The 24281-nt window shown below is 42.1% G+C and overlaps 1 protein-coding gene across 4 annotated transcripts in view; it reads right to left on the bottom strand.

Annotated features, from left to right (window-relative positions):
* Positions 1-24281, bottom strand: part of DSE (dermatan sulfate epimerase) — a 68870-nt gene that overhangs the window by 27707 nt on the left and 16882 nt on the right. For 2 of the 4 annotated variants that reach the window (XR_014786659.1, XM_084827350.1), the window contains exon 2: positions 10635-11103. Coding sequence is in view for 2 of the 4 variants with exons in the window: in XM_084827350.1 (XP_084683476.1) it covers positions 10635-11050 (416 nt within the window). In the remaining 2 variants the exon portion in view is untranslated. Of the gene's footprint in view, positions 1-10634; positions 11104-22216; positions 22737-24281 lie in introns of those variants that run through there. The other 2 variants (XM_084827351.1, XM_084827352.1) reach the window with 2 other exon arrangements.

The raw sequence follows: 24281 nt of genomic DNA, 5'->3' as shown, positions 1-24281 counted from the left end.
ACCATCAATCTTGCAGAAGTCCATCTGGACACCCATTAAAAAAAGAAAAAGGGAAAAAAATTTAAAGCCTGCTGAATCATTTTGGCAAGATGGAACTTCCAAAATCTGTCAACCAGGTGCGCAGTTTCTTAAACGCTAGCTGGACTGACTATCCACTTTTGCCTGAAACATAACAAAGTAACACTCACTGCCAGTAGCCTGAAGCAAGGCATATAAATAATTGTAATAAATAATAAATATTTAGCACAGGCCAGGCATTTGTAGAGATTTACCTACAAAACAATATGTTTTATATCCTAAATATACAATATAACCACATATATCTTACTGTCCTGATGGTCATGGAATGTCCGCAGTGACTGGCATATAAAAAGATTTACAGAAGGGTAGTCACATTAGTCTGTTGCAGAAAAACAGCGAAGAGCCTTGTAGCACCTTAAAAACTAATAAATATATTAGGGCATAAGGTTTTGTGGACTACAGTGCGTGACATCAGATGCCTGAAGATACATCTAACGAAGCAGACTCTTAGTTCACAGAAGCCTTTGTCTTTAAGGTGCCACAAGGTGTTTTGGTATATTAAAGATCTATAGAAAGTCTGTATGATGAAGCCACAAAGTATACTACTTAGAGCAGGGGTGAGCAACTTATGGTCCTCCAGATATTAAACATAAGAACTTAAGAAGAGCCCTGCTGGATCAGACCAAGGGTCCATCTAGTCCAGCATACTGTTCACAAAGTGGCCAACCAGCTGCCCACAGGAAACCCACAAGCAGGACATGAGTCCTGCCCATGTTCCCTAGCAAATGGTCTATACAGGCATATTGCCTCTGATACTGGAAGTAGCATATGGAGGTAGCATATAGCCATATTGTTGGACTGCAACTCCCATCATGCTTCACCATTGGTTATACACCACTTGCTATGTAGGAAAACAGCTGGCTAGAGCAGATGAGACTTCCAATCCAACAACATCTGGAAGGTCACAAGTTGCCCATCCCCAACTTAGAGGGATTAAAATATTCATTTTACTTTATAAATGCCAGAACCATCCAGAGTTCTGGCAATGGTGTGGGAAAGAAATCTAAATGAGACAGATAAGGTCATAAAAAGGGAGTGAATGGAAGAAGTAAACTCGGGAAGTCAGTGCCTGCAAAAGTTAACTGATGAGGTCACTGAGTGACAATGCCGCCTTGTGGGTAGAGGATTAGTCTTAGTGGCACATTTCCCAGCCACTGCAATTGTGGAAATTGCCCCCAGGACATTTAGGCTGTGTATATGGATACTCTTGAGTCATACAGTATATTTTTCATACAGCTACATCCATAGAGTCAGGCTGAATGCAACTGTGGAGGTTCTTCTGGATTCTATGAACGAGCCCTAAGGGTGTATCTCATGGGTGAGTAACTGGTGGCCCCCAATGTTTTTGCCTACAACTCCCATCATCCCTGACCATTGGCTATGGTGTCTTGGGATGATGGGAATTATAAGCAAAAACATCTGGAGGGCCACAAGTTGCCCAACCCTGGACAGTGTCCAGACTGGCTTAAAAAAATACAGCCTTCCACCAATTGGGTGTGCCCAGATGTACAAAATTTAGTAGTGAGCCTGCTGTGGAAGCACATTCACTAGACTTTGCTCATATATACAAACGTCTCCCTCATATCAAGCTTAGAAGAAACCTATTCTACTAGTTTGCAGTGAAAGGGCTGTGCACAGTGTTAATTGGCTGGCCCTTTTGTCAATAACAAAGCCACCTCCCTGATTGGCTTTTCTAAAAATGATCATATAAATATGCAAGGTCCTTTGAAGATCCCTCACTCACGCATTGTTTAACCCTCATGAAACACAGAGAAAGAGCAAAGAAGAGGCAATCTGCATTTGTTGATGGACGAGAATCATTTGAAGAATATAGGGCTTCTTCACATGGAGCTTTTATCCTATTGAGATTGCTCGCTCATGGACGTTTGCGGGTCCTTCTCATGAAACTGTCTACCTCCAAGGCACATCCAGAGGTATTTCCTGGTAATTCCATGTTAAGAAGATCTGGAAAAAACGAGGTATCAAAAAAACTCAGATTGTTACGCTATTAAAACAGCCACTAGATGGTGCTGTTTCATTGAGTTCTATGGAACCTTGAAAGTTAAAAGCTTCCCCTCTCAGCTATCATGTGGTCGCCATCTGGAAACCCGTTGTAAACACGGAAAGGCTCCACAACAGTAGGACTGCAGATATTTTCTTTAATGTAAAGGTAGCCCTAAGCAGTGGGAAGCAGAGATCACCCAGTAGAAGAAAACCCCGCATCCAATCTTGTCTGACCCAGTACGTAGCCATTTTTACCATTGACCACTCCACTTGCTGGTAAAAATTTCTCAGATGAAAACTTGCTCTTTGTTAAAGAGGTAGCTCCCTTCCTGCGATTGTCTGGATGGAAGTCTTATTCTCTCCTTTCTCCCCCCTCTCCTCATTCATGATGATCAAATATGCACCATTGCACCTTATTAATTTTGTCTGCTACATGTTTCATGATCACCTCCTTTTTATGACACAATTTTGGACACATTGCATCTCTGACTCATTCCTTATCTTATATTGGCAGCATAGGTGCTGCTGCAGTGGCCTCCTTTCTAAACCAGCGGGTAAAGTGAGAAGGTGAAGACCTCATAGAGGAGTAGCCCATGATGTGGCTTTTCATCATGCTAGCATTTCTTAAGGTTGATATTGGTGTGGGGAGACACAGAATAAGCTCTTCCCATGCAGCCAAGGACTTCTCACATTACTCAGTGCAGGAATAAGCAATGCTGTTGCAACTCTTACATTGCAAGGAAATATATGAACTCTTTCTACTCTGCAAGAATATAATTCAATTATATAAATTCAGGATTACTTTAAAAAATACACTCCAAGGAACAACCTCCCCCAAATAAGTTTTGTTTTGAAATTCTAGGAAGAAGCTCAATTAAATAAAAAGTGTGTGAAGGTTAGTATAAGAGCATTAAAGTTTAACAATGAAAATTGAATGAAAAGTAACAGTATTGGCTTGGACATATCCTGAAACTGACCATCTAATACAGCCTTCTCCAACCTGGTGCCCTCCAGATGTGTTGGACTTCAACTCCCATGCTGCCTAGGGATGATGAGAGTTGTAGTCCAACAGATCTGGAGGGCACCAGATTGGGAAAAGCTCATACAACACCTTCCAAAAAGGTGCTGAATATGTCCAGCTTTTCAAAGAATGGCACAGAAGCCAAAGGTAAAACCAAGGATACAAGAAAGATATACTTGCACATTCATTCCTAAGTTTCCCAATGTGTTTCAAACACAGAAATTCTTCCATAGGGGAATTTACTCAACAATTCGGGGTGGGGGACAAATCAGTGTCCTCCAGCACAGATGAACTAATGCAAACAATTTTCACAATTGTAGGAAACAAACAAGAACAGGAATGAAATGGCATTCACATTTTGCTGGTTATAAAGAACCTGCTCTTCAAGCATAGCTAGGCGGGAGTTTGCATTAGATCTGAATATCGTTTGAAAATTGTTGAATAGTTTTCACTGAGGAAAATTTTGTGCTTGAAACACATTTGATTCTGTCTACTAGCACCTGTTCCGCCTAAACACAACTTCACCACCAGTTTGGAAATTGAAGTCTCTATTGTCTCTACTACTTTCTTCTGTTTATGAAAATAATATTGAAGTCATAAATAGGAACAGGTTTTTTTGAGCATCTATAGAAAACGTCTCTCTTTTCTATTATTCTGCTTTTGATGCAGCCCACCTTCTTCTGGTTGTTGCTTTTCAAAGTGATATTATACCTTGGCAACATAGTAGTTGGTAACTGTTCGGGTGTCACAATCCATGCCTTCAGCTGAGTATACCAACTGCCTTTGATAGATGAAGAAAGGAAGCTCTTGAAATTATTGTTGCTGCACCATGTATCACTATAATGTTAAGCTTTCCTTTAATCTTCTCAAAGGAAGGAGATTAAGACATTTTCTAGAGTACTTAATGGTGATGGGGATTAGATGAGAAAATATTCAAGCTCTGAAAACAAATCTAAATAATTGCTACTACAGAGGTGATAAAAGGTTATTCATCTACTTTCTGGTAACAATCCACAGACCCCGAACTCACTGATTCTGGTGCAATTTCACTGACTTTAAGATGAACCAGTCAAGCGAAAAAGGGGGTGGGTTGATGCACCTATAACATTTGAGCCAGAGATGGCGGCATGTGGCTAAGAGTGGTTGAGGTACATTCACTCTTCCAATTATGGTTGAGCATAGGTGGGTTACAGCTTCAGTCAAGTCAAGTCCTGCTGTGTATCCCATACTTTACAATAGACTTTCTCAACCCGGTGTCCTCTAGATGTGTTAGACTACAACTCCCATCCTCCCCAGCCAACAGGTTGGGGAAGGCTGCTTTAGCATAACCTCAATTGCTAAGTAATGAGAATTTTTAACTGTTAACCAGTTTTTAGATATGTGAAAATAGTAACAAAAACAGTTGACAAACCATTTTAGTAGATCATCCTTCAGCAACTGCATGGCTATTACTTTTTCCCTGTAGTGTCCCATTCCCACCATCCAGTTTTATATAATAAAATGTAGGTCGTGTTAGAAGCTGTGTTTATAGAGGTCAATAAAAATGATAGTCAAATATAATAAAGTTGATTTGTAAAGGCGGTAAGGAAAAAGGATACACATTAAGAGTTTGTCCTTTAAATGTATCTAAAGAAGAAAACTAGGAACGAGCAAGGATCCGTATCTGTAGTAACTTAATTGTTGTTGTTGTTGTTCAGTCGTTCAGTCGTGTCCGACTCTTCGTGACCCCACAGACCATAGCACGCCAGGCCCTCCTGTCCTGCGCTCTCTCCCGGAGCGTGCTCAAGTTCATATTCATTGCATCCGTGATGCTATCTAGCCATCTCATCCTCTGCCGTCCCCTTCTCCTTTTGCCTTCAGTCTTTCCCAGCATCAGGGTCTTTTCCAGGGAGTTTTCTCTTTGCATTAGGTGGCCAAAATATTGGAGCTTCAGCTTCAGTATCTGTCCTTCCAATGAGCAGTCAGGGTTGATTTCCTTTAGGATGGACTGATTTGACCTCCTTGCAGTCCAGGGGACTCGTAAGAGTCTTCTCCAGCACCACAGTTCGAAAGCATCAATTCTTCGGCGCTCAGCCTTCCTTATAGTCCAGCTCTCACAGCCATACATTACTACTGGGAAAACCATAGCTTTGATTAGACGGACCTTTGTCGGCAAGGTGATGTCTCTGCTTCTTACTATGCTGTCTAGGTTGGCCATAGCTTTCCTCCCAAGGAGCAAGCGTCTTTTAATTTCAGGGCTACAGTCACCGTCTGCGGTGATCTTGGAGCCCAAGAAAGTAAAATCTGTCACTGCTTCCATTTCTTCCCCTTCTATATGCCAGGAAGTGATGGGGCCAGATGCCATGATCTTCGTTTTTTTAATATTGAGTTTCAAACCAGCTTTTGCACTCTCCTCTTTCACCCTCAACAAGAGGCTCTTGAGATCCTCTTCGCTTTCTGCCATTAGGGTGGTATCGTCTGCATATCTGAGGTTGTTGATAATTCTCCCAGCAATCTTAATTCCGACCTCTGATTCATCCAACCCGGCATTTCTCATGATGTACTCTGCATATAAGTTAAATAAGCAGGGTGACAATATGCAGCCTTGTCGTACTCCTTTCCCAATTTTGAACCAATCGGTTGTTCCATGTCTGGTTCTGACTGTTGCTTCTTGACCCTCGTACAGGTTTCTCAGGAGACAGGTAAGGTGGTCTGGTACTCCCATCACTTTAAGAATTTGCCACAGTTTGTTGTGATCCACACAATCAAAGGCTTTAGCGTAGTCAATGAAGCAGAAATAGACGTTTTTCTGGAATTCTCTTGCTTTCTCCATGATGCAGCAAATGTTGGCGATTTGATCTCTAGTTCCTCTGCCTCTTCGAAACCCAGCTTGTGCTTCCGGTAGTTCTCGGTTCGCATACTGCTGAAGCCTAGCTTGTAGGATTTTGAGCATCACCTTGCTGGCATGTGAAATGAGCGCAATGGTGCGGTAGTTTGAACACTCTTTGGCGTTGCCCTTCTTTGGAATTGGAATGTAAACTGACCTTTTCCAGTCTTGTGGCCAATTCCTCACTGTAATTCTATCATAGCAAGGAACTGCTTGACTGACAACTTTAGGTAGGATTATGGGATTTCCAACGAGCAGGGATTGTTCAAAAACAGACAAAATAAAACTACAAAATATTATTTATCTTCTCTTTTCACTACCATGTTTTTAAAAAACGTTATTTAAAAATAAATTATTCTGAAGGAGATTGTTGCTCCTGATATTAATACCATATAGTCACAATGAGAGAAGCTACTCATTTTTTTCTGTAGTCCTTATGAATGAAGGCAAAAAGAATGTTTTTATCTTTCCATCTTGTCAATTTATTGCTGTAATAGCACTAGAAGAGCTAACCTGACTTGTATCTTTTTGCCATACATGTTCTATTAAAATATATTCCAACAAAGGAAAGAACATAATATAAATCAAACCCAAATCTGAGCAATTTCAAGGTGTTCACTGCATTGTTAAAGAGTTCATGTTTTAGGTTTCATATACAGCACGTTATATCTTTCTTTTTGCTCGAATATAATTGTATGCCATCACAAGCATCATACATAATTCACTGATGCAACAAAGGTTTTAAAATATAATTGTTTCAGATTTTGCTTCTTGTAGACCTGAATCTTAAAATTACTTGATACTTGAGATAATTTCTTTAGTGCCAAAATCATCTCAGTGGAATGTGAATCCAAACACACCGTTGACCCAATCAAACTCCCAATAAAGCTTTATGAGAAAGCCAGATGTGAAACCTTCCATCTCCTGAAATGAGGTGGAATGATACAGCTTTCAAAAAACAAAACAAAAATAGACCCTGCTTTCTTAGAACTTTAAAATCAGTGGGGTTATGCTAACACATTGATAAAAAGGCAACATTTTCTCCCACACCCAAGCAAGCAAGATGGACACTTTTCTAGAGAAGACACTTAACCTGTTGATCTACTAGGGCTGCACCAGGATCTCATAAAGCCAATATACTTGAGTAGGTGTTATGCTTGTATAACACAAGGTCTTCAGGCCAGTTGTGGCAACCTCTTTATTTGCATCCCCCTGGCAGGAACTTGAAATATCCAGTGTCTGTGGCCTTTTTGTGGGAAAGCCCATCAAAAGTGAGTGAGAATGCGAATGGGAGCATTCCACATTGTTCCTCCTTACCACACTGCTTCACTATTCCATTCAACTGCAAGGTTTGGAACTGTGTGACACACTTTATATCCTATGTCTTAACTTGTCAGGACATGGAAGGCAGTGCACATCCAGCTGATTTAAAGATGCCCACCAAGCAAAGGTTTTAATTTCATTTTTTTTAATGTTTTTGTCGTTGCTGTATCTCTGTCCCTTCAAATGTCTACTCAAAATCCACATTTTCCATGAAAATCTCTGGCTTCTTCTTCAATCCTCACCCCACTCTAAACAAACCCTCACAGTGCAATCCTATGCTTCTTTACCCAGAAGTAAGTCCCACTGTGTTTAATGGGGCTTATTCCCAAGTAAATGTGTTTAGGACTGCAGGTTTAGTACATCCATCCCTTGTTATCCTTCCATTTCCCTCTCTCCCACCCTCTCTCTCTCTCTCTCTCTCTCCTGTAGTTTGTAAACTGCTTTGGATTTTATGCTGCTATGTGATGACACTGTTGTTATTATTCTACAGTGATAATGATGCAACATGTACTGGTTCCCAAAAAATCATAAACTGTATGCGCGGGGGAATACAATAGCCTTTAACTGACAATATAAATCAGTCAGATATGCTCTGTTTCGAAAGAGGCAGCCAAAGAGGCACTTAGTGGAAAGGATATACCAAGCTCAACAACTAAAAAAATCAATTTCAAATGCAAGATACGCAAGCAGAAGATAGGATTTCAAGCTACATTCCAAGTGCGAGAAACAAAACATTATTTAAATCAATGAAACACTTTATAATACAAGTGATCCAGCCTAGATAAGGTTAAAGAAAACAAAGTTTACTTTCACACTTTACAATAATAGCATTCTAAAAGCCCGATAACTGGAACCAGGGCTGGGCAATTATTTTGTTACAGCTGAGTTCAGTAAGCATGGGAAAAGGTGAAAATCAGACATAACAGCAGTAGCTAGGTTCTATCTGCAAGCCTCACAGCAAAGTTTGAACACTATCATGGCCTAATTTTTCTTTCCTCCCACTCCATCTATCACCCAAATTTCAACATTTCCTGTTGCGCACTTGTTGAAAGACTTGCATAATTGGGTTGATCCAGTTTTGTAAATTTGATTAGTTTTTATATAAAGATATCTGTCAGGATCTAGTTACTTTACTAGAATTGTATGAAGGCCAAGGAAGGAATTAAAGCAGCATGACAAATGGAAACAAGAATATCGAACTATTTCTATCAGCCACTTCCAAAAGCTTTCAACACAGAAGGGCCACTCCATGCAAATATGGCAACGATGGCCATCTTTTTAATATTTCAGAAGTTGTTTTTTTTTTTAATTTCTTTTCCTGATTACACAGTTCAGTGGTGAAATATGCCTGAGGGGTAAGGGCTGTGGCTCAGTTGTAGAGCCCCCTGCTTAGCATGCAGAAAATCCCAGGTTCTATCCCCAGCATCTACAAGTTGGGCTGGAAAAATTCCTGCCTGGAACCCTGGAGAACTGCTGCCAGTCAGTGTCAACAATACTGGGCTAGATAGACCAAGGGTCTGGCGCAGTATAAGGCAGCTTCCTATATTCATATGTACCTACAATCAGCTGATGTGAAATAGCAGCCATTCTGAAATTAGCTACTCATAAACTATGTAACATTAACCACTGTATCAGTAATTTCAGTCTGGTTTCATGCCAGGATACAGCACTGAAATGGCCTTGGTTGCTCTGACTGACGACCTACTCCAGATGAAAGACAGGGGGAGTGCTGCCCTGTCAATCTTCTTGGATCTCTCAGTGGCTTTTGACACCACTGATCAAGGCATCTTACTGGATCGGCTCTGCGGGATGGGAGTTGGGGGCACTGCACTACAGTGGTTCCGCTCCTACCTGCAGGGCCGATTCCAGACAGTGGTATTGGAGGATTCCTGTTCTACCCCATGACTATTAAGCTGTGGGGTGCCACAGGCTTCTATCCCCCACGCTGTTCACCATCTATATGAAGCCATTGGGGGACATCATTAGGAGTTTTGGGATGGGGTGTCACCAGTATGCTGATGATACTCAGCTCTATTTCTCCCTGTCGTCAGTCAGCTGAGGCAGTGACGGTGCTGGATCAGTGCCTGGAGGCTGTGATGGGCTGGATGAGGGCCAATAAACTGAAGCTAAATCCTGACAAGACGGAAGCTCTGTGGATTGGTGGTTCCCAAGTCTGGGAATTGGGTAAGCGACCTGTTCTGGATGGGGTTGCACTCCCCCTGAAGGAGGAGGTACGTAGCTTGGGACTACTCCGAGATCCATCTCTGTCACTGGAGCCCTAGGTGGACTCTGTGGTACTTGGGGCCAGCTTCGGCTGATCCGCCAGCTCTATGGCCTTTCCTGAACAGGGATAACCTAGTCACAGTAGTACATGCACTGGTAACGTCCCGATTAGACTACTGCAATGCACTTTACATGGGGCTGCCCTTGAAGATGACTTGGAATTTGCAGCTAGTGCAAAATGCAGCAGCTAGGTTGCTGACTGGAACATCTTAATAAAAATCATATAACACCAGTTTTGAAGGGACTGCACTGGCTTCCAAAATGCTTCCGGTCAGAATTCAAGGTTTTGGTGATGACATTTAAAGCTCTAAGAGGCTTGGGACCTCAATATTTGAGGGAGCGCCTCTCCCTATATATACCTGCCCAAGAACTGAGATCTGTTGGAAGGGCCCTCCTCTGCGTCCCACCAATGTGAGACATACGCTATGGTGGAATGTGGGAGAGGGCCTTCTCTGCTGTGGCACCCTGGCTGTGGAATGCCCTCCCCTTGGAGGCCTGATTGGCACAGACATTGGTCTCATTTTGGCACCAAGTAAAAACATGGCTTTTTACCAAAGCCTTTGAGGGCAAAATGCATTCCCTGAAGTAGCACACTGTTTTATTGTTTTAGATTTTAATTGGTATTAGCTTTTTTAATGGTTTGATATGTTTTTAGTTGTTTATATTATTTATTGTTTTATACTGTTCAAATTGATTTTATCTGTACGCTGCCCTGAGATCTTAATGATATAGGGTGGGAAACAAATGTTATTTTTTTAAATAAATAAATAAATATATAAAAATAAAAAAATAAATAAGGGCTAGGAGTATGTTCCAGACTGGGTGCCCAAGGCGGCTTTTTCTCTGAAATAGAAATATCCAGCTTAAGCAAGTATAGTTTGGAAAAAGCTATAAGCATTTGTCATAGGTGTTTTGGGTATTGTCTCTGAAAAATGCGTGCCCATGAAAACAAAACTAGGAAAGGCGCCCAGAACTTTCTACCTATTTCCTTGCTAACTCTTCATATGAATTAGGTTTGAACCGATTTGTACAGTAAAAACAAAGACAAAAATCTACCAACTAGGCTGAGCTGCCATTCTTTCCATGTAATCTTTGGCCATGTTGATGGCTTCCATGTTCTCTGGATAAAGTATGCAGAACATCGCCAGGGCACCCAAGTTGTTGCCATAAATTTCATTCCATCGAGCACCGAAGTCTTTGGGATCCCAAGGAGGAAGGTACTCCAAAGGACTTGATAGCATTATCTGTACAGCCTCCATCAACCGAGCTGCGATGTGTTGGTGTGTAGTGGCTGCCCTGAATCGCAAATCCTGCATCTCTTCTCTGGAAAAGTAGAGCATCGGGTAGCTATTGTAGTTGGCATTGACGAAAGGAACCACAGTGCTTGGATTGTTGTCGGTGCTATGAACTAGTGCGAAGCAAACCATATGTATGAAAAACACACTAGGAGCCCCCCGTGTGTAAGTCCTCATTGTGGCATTAGAGCTCCAGGTCTCAATGGCAGCCGAACCATCTTTGAAGGAGCCTAGGCAGCAAAAACAAAAGTGAAAAGGTTATTAATCCCAAGTCAAAGGAACAATGGCTGGAACAACTGACATGGAAATCGATGGGATGTGTAGCGAATTCAAACCCTAACTCATGTCTTATTTGTAAATAGTTTTAGTATCTGAGCTTTCAAACATAGACAACACACTTACAGGTTGTTCTCACACACAGAAGTTTACACATCATACATATCTCACAATAAAAAGGACAATGTGTGTCTGTCTGTCAGCACCATAGCACCAAGACAGTGAAACCTAGACATCTGAAAGTTGGCATACATACTAAGGGCACCCTGGGGGTGTGCACCTCAGGGTTATTTTGTTTTTAAAATGCATTAATTAATTTAAATGTGTCTGCGTCTTTGAGGCTTGCAGTAACATCTTCAGTCACTAGGTGGCAGACTTTCCTAACCAGCACATAGCTTTGCAGTTGATACAGTTCGAAGCTACAGGAGAGTAGAAAGCCAAGGGACAGAGTTATATAGTTACCACCTCCTCTCCTGCTATGGGGCAGACCCCTTCAGGGGAATGAAGTGAGTAGAACCCCCCCTCAGGAGGCTACGGGGGTGCCAGAAGGCAGGCCTTCACTCAGACAGGGTAGGCACAATGTGTTGAACTCTGACAGCTGTATAAATTTGCTTAAAAGTTTTGCTAAGGGGGATTCCAGCCTGTATAAAGCTGGGTCCATTGCTAGTTTATCTCAGCTCCTTGCACTGCCTAATTTAGCACTTGATATCATTAAACAGAATCCTATGCACTACTTTTTGTGCTTACATGCTAATTGTTGAAGCCCCAATACATGCAGTTCTTAAAGCTCACACCCCTCCAGAAAAAAGAAATCTTAATAGGTAGGTGTGAGTGTGTGTATGTGTGTGTGGGGGGGGTGACATGCAGGCAGGGCAATTATACGGCATTGGTATGCTGGGCAGCTAGTCCACCAGGGCTAATGCTGGCATAATGCTGCCATGCTCAACCAGCAGCAGATGACACAATGGACCAGCAAAAGCTGTAGAAACAAAAGCAAATGTAGCACTGGAAGGCACCTACAACATCCCTCTAAACTATATCGACAATCATGATGCTACACACATAAAATGTACCCCCCGCCCCTGGCCACACCATCTATATATGAAAAGAACCAATCAATCCATTACACAGACACATATAATGTAACCAGGAAGCCAGAAAGATAACACAGAACCTCCCCATCAGGTGGTGATTCCTTGGCACTGTGGATAGAAGGCAGGCATAGAGAGCCAGACACAGCCAGGAACTATTGTTTCACCTTCACACAGACAAATACTACAACACTGTACAGCACTCTGTATTGCCCCCATCTGAGGGGAAGCAGCATTTGACAGGGGAGTGGGGGACATGAACATGGAAGAATGGAAGCTTACAGCAGGCAGCACTATAGGCTGCCTGGTAGTTCAGTAAGAAAGGGAACGGCAAAGGACACTGGAGTTGAGGGTCTGAGTATCACCCTGGGAGACCTGACTATGACTTCCATAAAAGTATTGGATACACTGGTAGTCTCTTGCCTGCCAGTGCATGGATATCTCTTTGCACTGAGTGGCATTGTGCTCTCACAGTGCAGTTTAAGAGCGATCCAATCCCACCCATTGTAGGTAACTAGGGCAGTTCTTACACAGAAATGTCTAATTAATTAAGCACAACTAAATACTTAAAAAAAGACATCTCAATGATCAAAATAATGAGGACTGCCTAATGTAAAACATTTCTTACCATACAGATTGCAAAAGGGAGAAGGGGAGAGAGGGAGGGAGAGAGAGATCAGTCAAGACTGTGAATGTTGAATTGGCTGATGTTCACAGCTGTGGAGTAAAGGATTTGGAATGTGGGAGGTTTGTGCAGGGGTCATTTAGAATAGCGTGTAACGCCTCCGGTTGTGACACGTCTTTATTAAAAGAAGAGGAAAAAAACTCAGCAGAATAGAATCCTGGAAATGTATTTGAAATAACTGGCCTTTGGGGCATGTGTGTTTTTTCTTATTAGGTTAAAAGAACCCTTCCATTTTGCATGTGGAGATTTACAGCCTGCCACTTAAAAAGCTAAATGTTAAATAAAAGTGTATATTTTCCTAACTGCATGCCTGTTTTAAAAGGGTTGAAAATGGCAAACTCTATATGAAAGTAAGAAAAAATAACTGTTTAAACAGTCATTAGTTCCCTCCCCACCCCCTTTCAAAATTACCAAGCATTTCAACCTAGGTCTCAGATAAAAAAAGGCTAGGATTTCTCAGAGGAAAGTCAGAGAATTCCTGAAATTCTCAAGAGGGGAAAGGTTAAAGAAAGCAAGACCAAGATAGATGGATTTATGTAAATAATGAACAGTAGTTTTCAATTATTAAAACCAGAAGTAGGCCGAGGGCAAAAAAATGACATCCAAAATCTACTATACCATCAAATTTTTCCTGAGGAAAAGCTGTTTCATAAGTTTCAGAAAGGGGGAAAAGCACATAAGAAGCTAAAATAAACAGAAACCACACACAGAGACCAGATTTTCCAGACTAGGGGACCAAAAATTAGACTAATAAATTAATGTCTGAGTACAGGAATAAGATTTCAAGCAAGAACCTTACGCACACAAGTAAATAGACTGCCTATGGTGTTACTGCATGGCTGTAGAGTGTTGAACAGAATCCTAAAAGCCTGACCTGGTGGAAACTGTATTATTGCTATACTATGTAGTTAATACATAGGATATGTGTAAGATTATTTCCTTTCATGAGGTAAGCATAAAAATGGGCAGAGATGTTCTTGTAGATATTATGAACAATCGTACACATGGTGCCATAATAAGTTCTGATTTTTTCTGGTCATTTTTAACATGGCTGCCGAACTGAATTCCTTCGAAAGAACAAAATTAATATCCCATCAATACGGAATATTAAGAAGTTGCTCTAGTGACATCTTGGCAACAGAAACTGTTTTTCTACTATTTGGACATGCATATCATGATTGGAACATGACTCAAAGATAGTGGCTTGATAGCAGTCCTACCTCACACAAGCCAAGACTGCATCACCTGTGATGGCCAATATTTTTGAAAGGTGTCCATATCAAAAGAATAAAGCTGAAGTTAAAAGTGTGCATCTTGAACATTTTGTTATATTATGAAGTATATCAAGTTGGCAATAAACCTGTTCAGTTCAATGAGTGGTACAAGATAAAAGCTTAGCAACATGTTCCATTTCAGTTTCAGATTTCTACACCACACCAAAGCTACTGTGGCTTTTGTATTTTAGTCACACTACAAGAGGGAGATTTCATATAATGTCAAGAAGCCTTTTCCAAAGTAACACCCTGGTTTTTCAGTCTTGACCATCAAAACTGCAGACATATAATTTACTTACATCAAATGCTTATATTGCCAAAACCAAACTGATCTGCTGCTGAGCAATCTGACCACAGAAATTTTGTTGTGCGTAAATTATAAAACCTGTTTTCAGCCACTGACATTGACCAAAAGCAAAATAATGCCCTTTTAAGTAACTGGATGATTGCAAGGCTATGTGAAGAATTTTAAGACATTGAAGAGAACTGTGCTAATAATGAAATAATTAGTGCACATTACAAGCAAACAAATGGCTGTCAGACATCATCTGTATTGTTTTAATACAATATACCTGCAGTAAAACTAGGGTAGATACTGTAAAACAGTGACATTCATGCCTAGATTGTACAAATTTTATGAATGAGCCGTTCTCTTGCATAGGATATTGTTCTGAATGTATGTATGTGCGTGTAATCCTGTCATTTTTGGTGCATAAAGTTTCAGAAGAATTACTCTTCTTGTGTCTATTGCAGCCATACTGAAAAATTACCAGTACTATTCAAAGATGGTGTTGGCTCTGCATTTCTGAGATTGTTTACAATCTACCAAGTTTCATCTTTGTGTTCCAACAAATATGAAACCTGATGAAAATGGGTGCATATCATCTCCACTAACTTTGATTTGATCTAAACTGGCTGTTAGATCAAAGGCTTTTTCTGATGTGATTTAAGTGATATGTTATGCTAGGGAAGTGGGCCAACCCCTATACAGTCACTGTTCCTGTTACCGCAGGCATACTATTGTATCGACACTGGAGTAGCAGTAGCACAGGTTGCAACAGTTCTTGCTGTCTTGCCTCACTCTCTGCCTCTGTCCCGAAGAATTGCCTTGTTTTACAATCAGCTGTGGAAAACGTGTTACTGTTGGGGCAGTGCTAGAACAACAGTGATGCCTCTGCATCCAACAGTGATGCCTCTGCATCCAAAAAAAGTCTGAATTTGGGTCAGTGCTAGAACAACAGGAATATTTTCCCTGTCCAGTTGTAATGGGTGGAACCTCTCTGCTGAATCCTGTGTGTCACTATTGTTTAATATACTCACTGGTGATCTGTACTTTGAGAAATCAAAGGATTGTGTTTTTATTATTTAGGGGTATTATTTTTAGCATGAACTCCAGAGACATCTCCAGAGAAGATGTCAACCCAGTGTGTGGCCTCTGTAAAAAAAGGCAAACTCCATGTTAGGCATAATTAGAAAAGGAATTGAGAATAAAACTGCCAATATCCTACTGCCCCTATACTAATCTATGGTGCAGCCACACTTGGAATACTGTGTACAGCTCTGGTCACCACACCTAAAATATATATATATTGTAGAACTGGAAAAAGTGCAGAAAAGGGCAACTGAAATGATCAAGGGCCTAGAGCATCTCCCCTATGAGAGAAAGTTACAACAGCTGGGATTGTTTAGCTTGGAAAAAAGGAGGGTAAGGGGAGACATGATAGAGGTCTACAAAATTATGTATGGTGTGGACAATGTGGATAGGGAGACATTTTTCTCTCTCAGTCAAAATACTAGAACCCGGGGTCATCCTATGAAGCTGACTGGTAGGAGATCCAGGACAGAAAACAGCGCATAGTTAAACTGTGGAATTCGCTACCACAGGATGTAGTGATGGCCACCAATTTGGATAGCTTTAAAAGGGGGTTGGACAAGTTCCTGGAGGAAAACGTTATCAATGGCTACTAGTCTTGATGGCTATGTGCTAGCTCCAGTACCAGAGGCAGTGAGCCTATGTATACCAGTTGCTGGGGAACATGGGTGGGAGGCTGCTGTTGCACTCATGCACTGCTTGTGGGTTCCCGGTCGATAGCTGGTTGGCTGCTGTGTGAACAGAATGCTGGACTAGATGGACACTTGGTCTGATCCAGCATGGCTCTTTTTATGTTCTTATGCCTAATTCCAGGCATTCAAGTTTGAAATGATTGGTCACTGTATACTCTTAACTCAATATACCTCCACATTTAAAGTAATACTGAATTACACAGTATAACCATCCTTCTACAGACAGCATACTCCTTCTTCCTAAGACAGAGAAACAAAAGGAGAAAAAACACAGGCACTGCTATTCTCTATCTCTAGTATTGCACAGATGGAAGAACAATTCAGCCACTGGCTGCTTAAGAAAGACTGTGCAAATCCCTTTATTGAAGGGTTTCCAGGAAATTCTGTTAGGCATCTATCTGAGATATTTTAGATATAGTATATTCTGTCACCAAGTACAATTATACGACTGTCTGATCTAACAAAGATTGTGAGGAAATCAGTGATGCAATTACTGACCCTTGCCACCCCTCCCGCTCCCCAATTTACAGAACTGTTAGATTACGGACTAGTTACAAAAAGTGAAACAAGGAATCTAATCGTCTCAAGGAAAAGAGTTAATGTCTAAGAAAGTAGTATTTAGAGTAAGACATTCACAGTGCTGAGCCAAAACCTTTTTCCATTGTCAAAACCATAACTTTTCACACGTTCTTTAACAAATTCTGTTAATCAAAAATGAAACAGAATGCAAATATACTCTCTCTCTACACACACACACACACACACACACACACATTCCCTCCAGGATCAACTTCTACATTTATTGTGACTGAAAAAAAACAAATCAAAGCTTTTCACTAAATACAAGAGGATTTTCTATACTCATAGAAAATTTGCACTTTCATAATGAACTAGGAATTTCTGGTAACTGTCCATTTCAAGAAGAGGGAAAAGTGCCAACTGATGAACTATCATGTCAACTTGACTGAAAAGAAAAACAACCCATTGTCAGTGCTCCAGCCTCTAATAAAAACTCCCAACACTGACTACACATGCAAAGAGTTTGAGAAAAAAACAACTCTAAAGAATAGATTGCTTCAAGAGAACATGCCATCATCCATGTCTCCAAATGCATGGTAGGACTTTAACTGTTGTAGTTAAACTGTTAACTGTTGCAGATCAAGGAAGCAGCCCAGGGAATGGGGCTGGAGCGGCAGAAGCTGGAGCACGACAGCCAGGGTTGAAGGAGACAGGAGCACCATGGAGGGCACCAGGGTCTTGAGAGAAGAGACTGGAGAGGTGGAAGATGGGGAGGGGAGGATGGAGAATGGCAGAAGGAACACTGGGTCCTGCAAAGTTCTGGGCTTTCAATTTCTCTGACTAGTCACATGTGCAATGACACAGGCTAGACAGGACTGTTGTTCTAGGCTTATGTGGTGGTGGAGTTGGGCCAAGCAAGGCAGAGAGTTAAGAGAGAAAAACAATATAGCAGTATGGATAAGAATAGCTGCTTAAAATAAATCCAAACAATTAGATTTTTAAAAGAATGGATTTTTTTCAACCCAGTTTCTAGCAAACCTTGCTTCGACCTATCAGTCATAAGCACATTGTTTTTGTTTGCCACTGTGTGTGTGTGTGTGTGTGTGAGGGCAAGGCTGGGCCAAAGTGAAACAGAGAGGAGAAACGCTGGAAAGAAAACGAGAAGACAGCATTGTCCAGTGTGCACCTTCCTGTGTTCTCATACTAAAGCTGCAATCCTATGCCCACTTATCTGGGAGTGTACCTCACTGAATTCAATGGAACTTATTTCTAAGGAGACATGTATAGGATTGTGCTGTTAACTTCAAACTGTCATGTCATAAGGAATATCTTATATGGAAGTATTTACACATTCCCTCCATAGGAATGTGTAAAATACTGGTTACCAGTTGTTTTCTGGGCCAAATTCAAGGTGTTGGTTTTGACCTTTAAAACCCTATATGGTTCCGGCCCAGCCTATCTTAAGGAGCACCTCCAGCAACACCAGACAGGCTGCTCAACAAGATCAGCCTCGGATGGCCTTCTCTCTGTCCCATCAGCCAGGACAGCTAGGCTGGTGAGGACGAGGGAGGGGGCCTTCTCTGTGGTGGCCCCACTCTGTGGAACTCCCTCCCTAGGGAACTCTGCCATGCCCCCTCTTTAATGAGCTTCCGCCACGCATTAAAAACGTGGTTGTTCAGGCAGGCATTTGGGGTGAGTTATGGTATTTTTAGAAATACGATGTTTTAATGTGGAATTTTATTGTTTTAAACTGTTGTATTATTGTACATCGCCCAGAGTGATTGGGTGACTGGCCAGCTGGGCAATTAAGAAATTTAAGAAATAAAATAAATATAGGTAAAAAAGAAAGCTTGCAAAATATATATAACAAGACGACGAGATGCAAAGTTTGCCTGTAAGAATGAAACTCTGTAAATAATATTCTATTTAGTTGTAAATTAACATGGTTTAGAGTCCTCAGATTTGCACCATTGTTCAGGAAATTCTGTTTGGATGTGTTATATGTCAAGGCAGAAACCACTTCATGCCATAAGGTTAATGAGGCAAAACTGAACTGCACTGTTTCCATCCCAGCTAGTTGTTGTGAAAACTCTGTAACTGGCTTCGGACAATCACAGCAAGGGAAGCAGCCATTGTGGCTGCTTCTCCTGCCCCATCATTTGCATTATTCCCCACACTGCAGCATGGGTTGGCGCGTAGTTCAACCCTGGTGCATGGTGCAGTGGGGGTTCTTCTGCCCTACAACCTCTACAGCGTGTTGTGAATGGTAGGGTGGGTACGATTCCCTTCCCCCCACATGCTGGGTTTGGACAACATGCCAACCCACACTACAGCATAGGGAATAATGCAAATAGTGGTCATGCGCATGGCATGCTTGGGGGTCAGGGGAGCAACCACTATGGTTGCTTCTCTTGCTGTAATGGTCTGAGCTTGCCTTGTAACTTTAAGAACTATTGTCTAAGCTTGCCTTTTCCCCTCTTCCATTCCAGTCCCCTGTTCCTTTGTCTTTCAGCTGAAAGCCTGAGGTCAGGGATTGTCTTGTTTTTTTTAACTGATCTGTTAGCCACTTTGGGAGCCTTTTGAAGAGGATAAAAATACTTTAAATGAAGAACAAACAAACGAACACTGGGCAACGCTGCTTGTATCATTCACATTTAGGTCAAGCGTGGTGACCAGCAAACTAAAACTAAAGAGAAGGCGTAGATGGACCTACATCAAACTATACAATCTGTAAAGGGTTAAAGCAGGGAAAAAAATATTGACGGGTAAGGAAGTTGTCTCTTTGGCCCTCATCATTATGTCATTGTCATAATGTTGTCATTTAGCCCTCGTCACCACAAGACATATGAGCTGGAGGAAGGCCTCTTTCCAGATCCTCTTTATTAAGGGCTAACTCACATTTTTGAAGACTCTTAATGATGATTGCTGAAAGCACATAATGTACCCTACCAAATAAAATCAGTATGCCAAATTATCCTATGGCTTATGAACAGGCACCCAGAAACTAAGTGCAGAGCATTGAGCAATACCACAAGTGGCCGCACAACGTAAGCCTAATTATTACGTATCTCCAAAACAATTACATTGTTTAGCTCTCCTTAACCAGCCTTTATAAAATGCATTAATAATTCTCAGCAAGCCTCTGTGTCAACGGATTTCCCACATTCTTTTCTTTGCTACAAAATTACATCCCTGATTGTCCAGAGAAAATCACGTAAGAATGCTTTATTACTTAAATTGTTAAAGACATTCCTTCGATCACACGGAACCATGACTCTTGCTTTTTCTTGAATAATGTCCCCTTGCACCAACTTCTGAAATTTCAAGGTCTCCATCAGACTGCTTTTAATGTAAATATGATTCCCCGCCACCCCCTAAAAGGTAAATACTTTTAGTAGTGAAAACTTCTGCTTTTCAAGTATAAAATAAATTCTTTCAGACCCCGCCCGCTAACCTTGCATTATCCTTTATATATGCATGTTATACAGCAAATACATAATAGTATACATCACTGAAAAAAAATGACAAAACATAAATGGCTAAAGCAAATACCCAGTCACTAAAAAAAGAGATTTACTAACTCTGAGAGATATATTCTGACAGAAGTGCTTTCTAGTTAGTTACCCGACATTAGATTGGGCCAAACTACACAGTGTTCACCAATGAAATAGAAAGGCATAAATAATAACCTTTTGTTTTGCTTATGTCACCTTAGAAAATTTTTATCCCCCACTCCCTAAAGTGCAACTATTTCATAGTAAGTTAAATGTTAAAAGCTTCCTCAATAGCTTGCTTTTGGATATTTGCCTGCCCTTTTCAACAATTTAAACAGATCTTTGTAGGCACATATTTTTCATCTTTTCTGTTTATGATTATGATAAAAACAGATGTAAATTCTCCACCTCTTGCTAAGTCACAAGCTCAGAAAGACCGCTCGCTTCTTATTGTTTTTCTAGAAAAGTGTCTACTGTAGATTTCAATCTGGAATTGTAATCAATATCATCGATCTTCGTCAAATGGCCTTTGACAACCAAAAAACAGAGTGACAGAGAAATTCTGTTCCTGGGTTACACCTGCTGGGTCACACGGGATTGGTCCTAAATCCTACTTGTGCCAGCGGAGCACAATGCTTCATAGCAAGGATGGGGAACCTCTTCCTGACTGAGAGCTGAATTCAATTTTGGCAAAATCCCTGGAGCATTCCAGTGATGGGTGAGACCGAAGGCAAAAGGGGCAAGGCTAGAATACCAAAAATAACAGCCTATTTTCACTTCAACATCTTACTGCCAGTAACTAAGCTTTAGGAGAGGTATTCTAGCCTTTTAGAATGGGAAAAGAACTGCAGAAAAGCTGGAAAACCACAACATGACTGGTGGTCAGGGGAAAGGAGGTGAGGCTAATGGAAGAAGGTGTGGCCAACTGAGAAACCCTGGAGGGGCAGATTTGGCCCGTGGGCATACAATTGCACACCCTGGCTTCATGGAAAAAAGTAATGCCAGAATAGCAATAAATGTATGCTGGCATTCCTGTAAGAGGCTACAACTGTCTTGACTAATATGCTGATGGAACTACAGAGAGTTGGGGCCATAGCAGGAGAGAAGCTGAAGTACAGAACCCTATGCTCACTTACGGGTCAGTCCCACTCCCCCAAATGGTGTAATACTACATGTGCAGAAGAATTGGCAATGAAAGAACGTAGGTGATGGTCATCTGTCCTCTGTCTCTGTGCCCCAGCTCCAGGGAGAATATCATCTGACCAACTCTACAGGCAATCACAGCACATCATCACAGATCTTATATGTATACCAAGCTGTGCCATATGGCACTGCACCACTCTGAATTTAATCTGTGTGGCCCTCCAGATGTTGTTGGACTGTATCCCTCACCATTGACCATGCTAGCTAGGGCTGATGGGAGTTGTAATTCACCAACTAATTGTAATTTCTAATTAACAGCCTCAGATCTTGTTCTTTTTTTTTCTCAGCTCGGCCTTGAGCTTTTTTGCTGTTTCCTCTCTCTATTCTGAATCCTTTTATTTATTTATTTTTAACATACATCCCAAGGGGGTGCAAGTCTTGCTTCCCCCAACTCCCATAGCCTCCCACTTAAGATGAGGATGGACACAAAGAGGGAAGGGGATTGGTCAGCGAGTAAGGGGTCTCACTGGCCGACACAAGAGGAATTTTTACACCATGCACTTCGCTACTAGCCTGGGCACCCGGACGATCAACGGTATGCGACAGGAACCGCAGTAGCCACTCACACAATTTTTCAACACTTCATTTATACGTTCCTGCCTCCCACTATCCCACTTTTTCCACTAGAGCCAAGCTGTTTCCTCAGCGCCTTGCTGAGTACTAGGGCTTGCTCGGGGAGTGATCAAGTCCCCCTTCCACCCCAACTGGGTTGGTTCCCCTTGTATACGTATACTTACAGTCGCCTTTCTCCTAATGGTGGGGTCCAATTCCACACTTGCCTTTCCCATGAAGGCAGGGCCCTATTTTTTCCTCATATGCTTGCCTATATCCCGTAGGCTGCAATATGGGCTTCAACTCAATTTCAACGTCAATGTGGGCTGGGCTCAAGTTCCTTCCTTCGCTGTCTGAGGTTCTGTTGACGCTCACAGCCGTTCAGGCAGTGCCGGCGCAGGCGGTCTCCCGTTCACCCGACAAAAAGGTCAGTGGCGCCAAGAAAGGGAGACATGCGCCGAGCTCTCCCTCCCGGCGCGGCAATTAAGAGCAGGCAACTGCCACCTCTCTGTCTCAGAGCCTCCCACATCCGAATCATGGCACCATTTATGTTGCAGAAATCAGAGTCAGAGAAACCACGGAGTGAAGGAAAAAGAGTTCTTCTTTATTAACGCGCGGGCTTTATGGCTGGGATAACTCCCAAAGTGCCAAAAGCCCTGAGGTACATCAGCAAATTGTTTTTATAGACATTATGACACATAGGAAAAAAACTCCCCCTCCCCTTTCTGTGTGGTTTTGCAGTATTCAGCATGTTCTCTTCTAGTGTGTTTATAGCACAGGAAATGAGTTATAGGGCATGATAAGCAGAGAACATGATAACTCTGACCTTAGCCTTGTTGACAAGATAAGAAATTCCTGCATCTCTTTAGCTTGCAAAATGTATTTGAGGGAGAAAGAGCTCAGCAAAAACATGAGGCATGAGGCTACTTAGTCTGACCCTCTACATTGCTAGTACAATTGGGAGGGCCACACATTCCCCAGACCTGCTCTAGAGAAGTAAGAGCACAAGGGGGGAATGATGTTGATCACTTTGGACAAATACACCCCTAATAACCATGGAAAAACAAAATAAACGAAAGGCTGATGAATATAACTCCTCTTCCCAGAATCGTATGGATACCCTGCCTCAGGACTCCAGATACTAACACCCACTTGCACCTTCACTCTACTGTCTAACAATCCTGGTAGGAGACACTGATAACAAGGTGTCTTGGGACAACTATCAGAAAATACTGGCAGTCAACCAAATGCAGATGGGGAGGGGGTAGATGGATGGCATGAAGGAGGCCAGGCTAAATAAGTCATCCTGAGGCATGAAAGAGTCACAAAATTATCTAAGTAAGACTACTGGTTCATTTGCCAATCATGGGGACTGGCTTGTACACTCTCAGACATATGTGTATCTTCTCAGCCCTTTCCTCTGAGAAATTTTAGCCAGGAATCAAACCCAGGACCTTATGTATGCTAGGCCACTGAGCTATGTCTCGACCGAAAAAGTCAGGTTGCTTACCTGTAACTGTAGTTCTTCGAGTGGTCATCTGTGCATTCACACATACGGGCTCTGCGCCTGCGTGGAGACTCATTCGAGAAACTTCCAAGCTGCACAGATTTTTGGCGGGAACCCCTCCCCCACCATCTCTGGCATATATAGTGTGGGTTCCTGCCTTCCCCTCAGTTCCTTGAGACTGCAAGTAGACCCAGACCGAGGAGGAGAACACCTCAGTACCAACAGTACAGTTGACACCGAAGTGTGTGTGTGTGGGGGGGTTGTGTGAATGCACAGATGACCACTCGAAGAACTACAGTTACAGGTAAGCAACCTGACTTTCTTCTTCGTGGTCTCCGTGCATCACACATATGGACGAGTAACACGCTAACTTACTGGAGGTGGGTCGGTGTCTCAATGTAGTACTGACAAAAGCACAGCCCTGCCAAAGGCACAATCCGCTCGAGCTCGGATGTCCGGTCTGTAGTGCTTAATAAAGGTAGAAGGCTTAGACCAGGTGGCCGCCTTAGACAAGTCTACGATGGGAACCCCTATTGCAAAGGCAGTGGAAGTCGACACTCCCCTTGTCGAGTGTGCTTGGATTCGAGTCGGTAGGGGTTTCCCAGCGACCTCGTACACCAGTCCAATGGTGAGTATGATCTAGGATGCCAGCTTCTGAGGGGAGACTGGTGAGCCCTTACTGGTTCCCCCATAGCATAGGAAGAGCCGTTGGGAGTTGCGGAAAGGCTCGGTCCATGACGTAT

This window comes from Heloderma suspectum, chromosome 1 (assembly GCF_057233095.1).
Source record: "Heloderma suspectum isolate Gila_16-S chromosome 1, 16-S_ref, whole genome shotgun sequence".
Classification (NCBI taxonomy): Eukaryota; Metazoa; Chordata; class Lepidosauria; order Squamata; family Helodermatidae; genus Heloderma; species Heloderma suspectum.
Note: the sequence above shows the minus strand (reverse complement) of the source record. Positions and strands in the feature narration are given on the sequence as shown.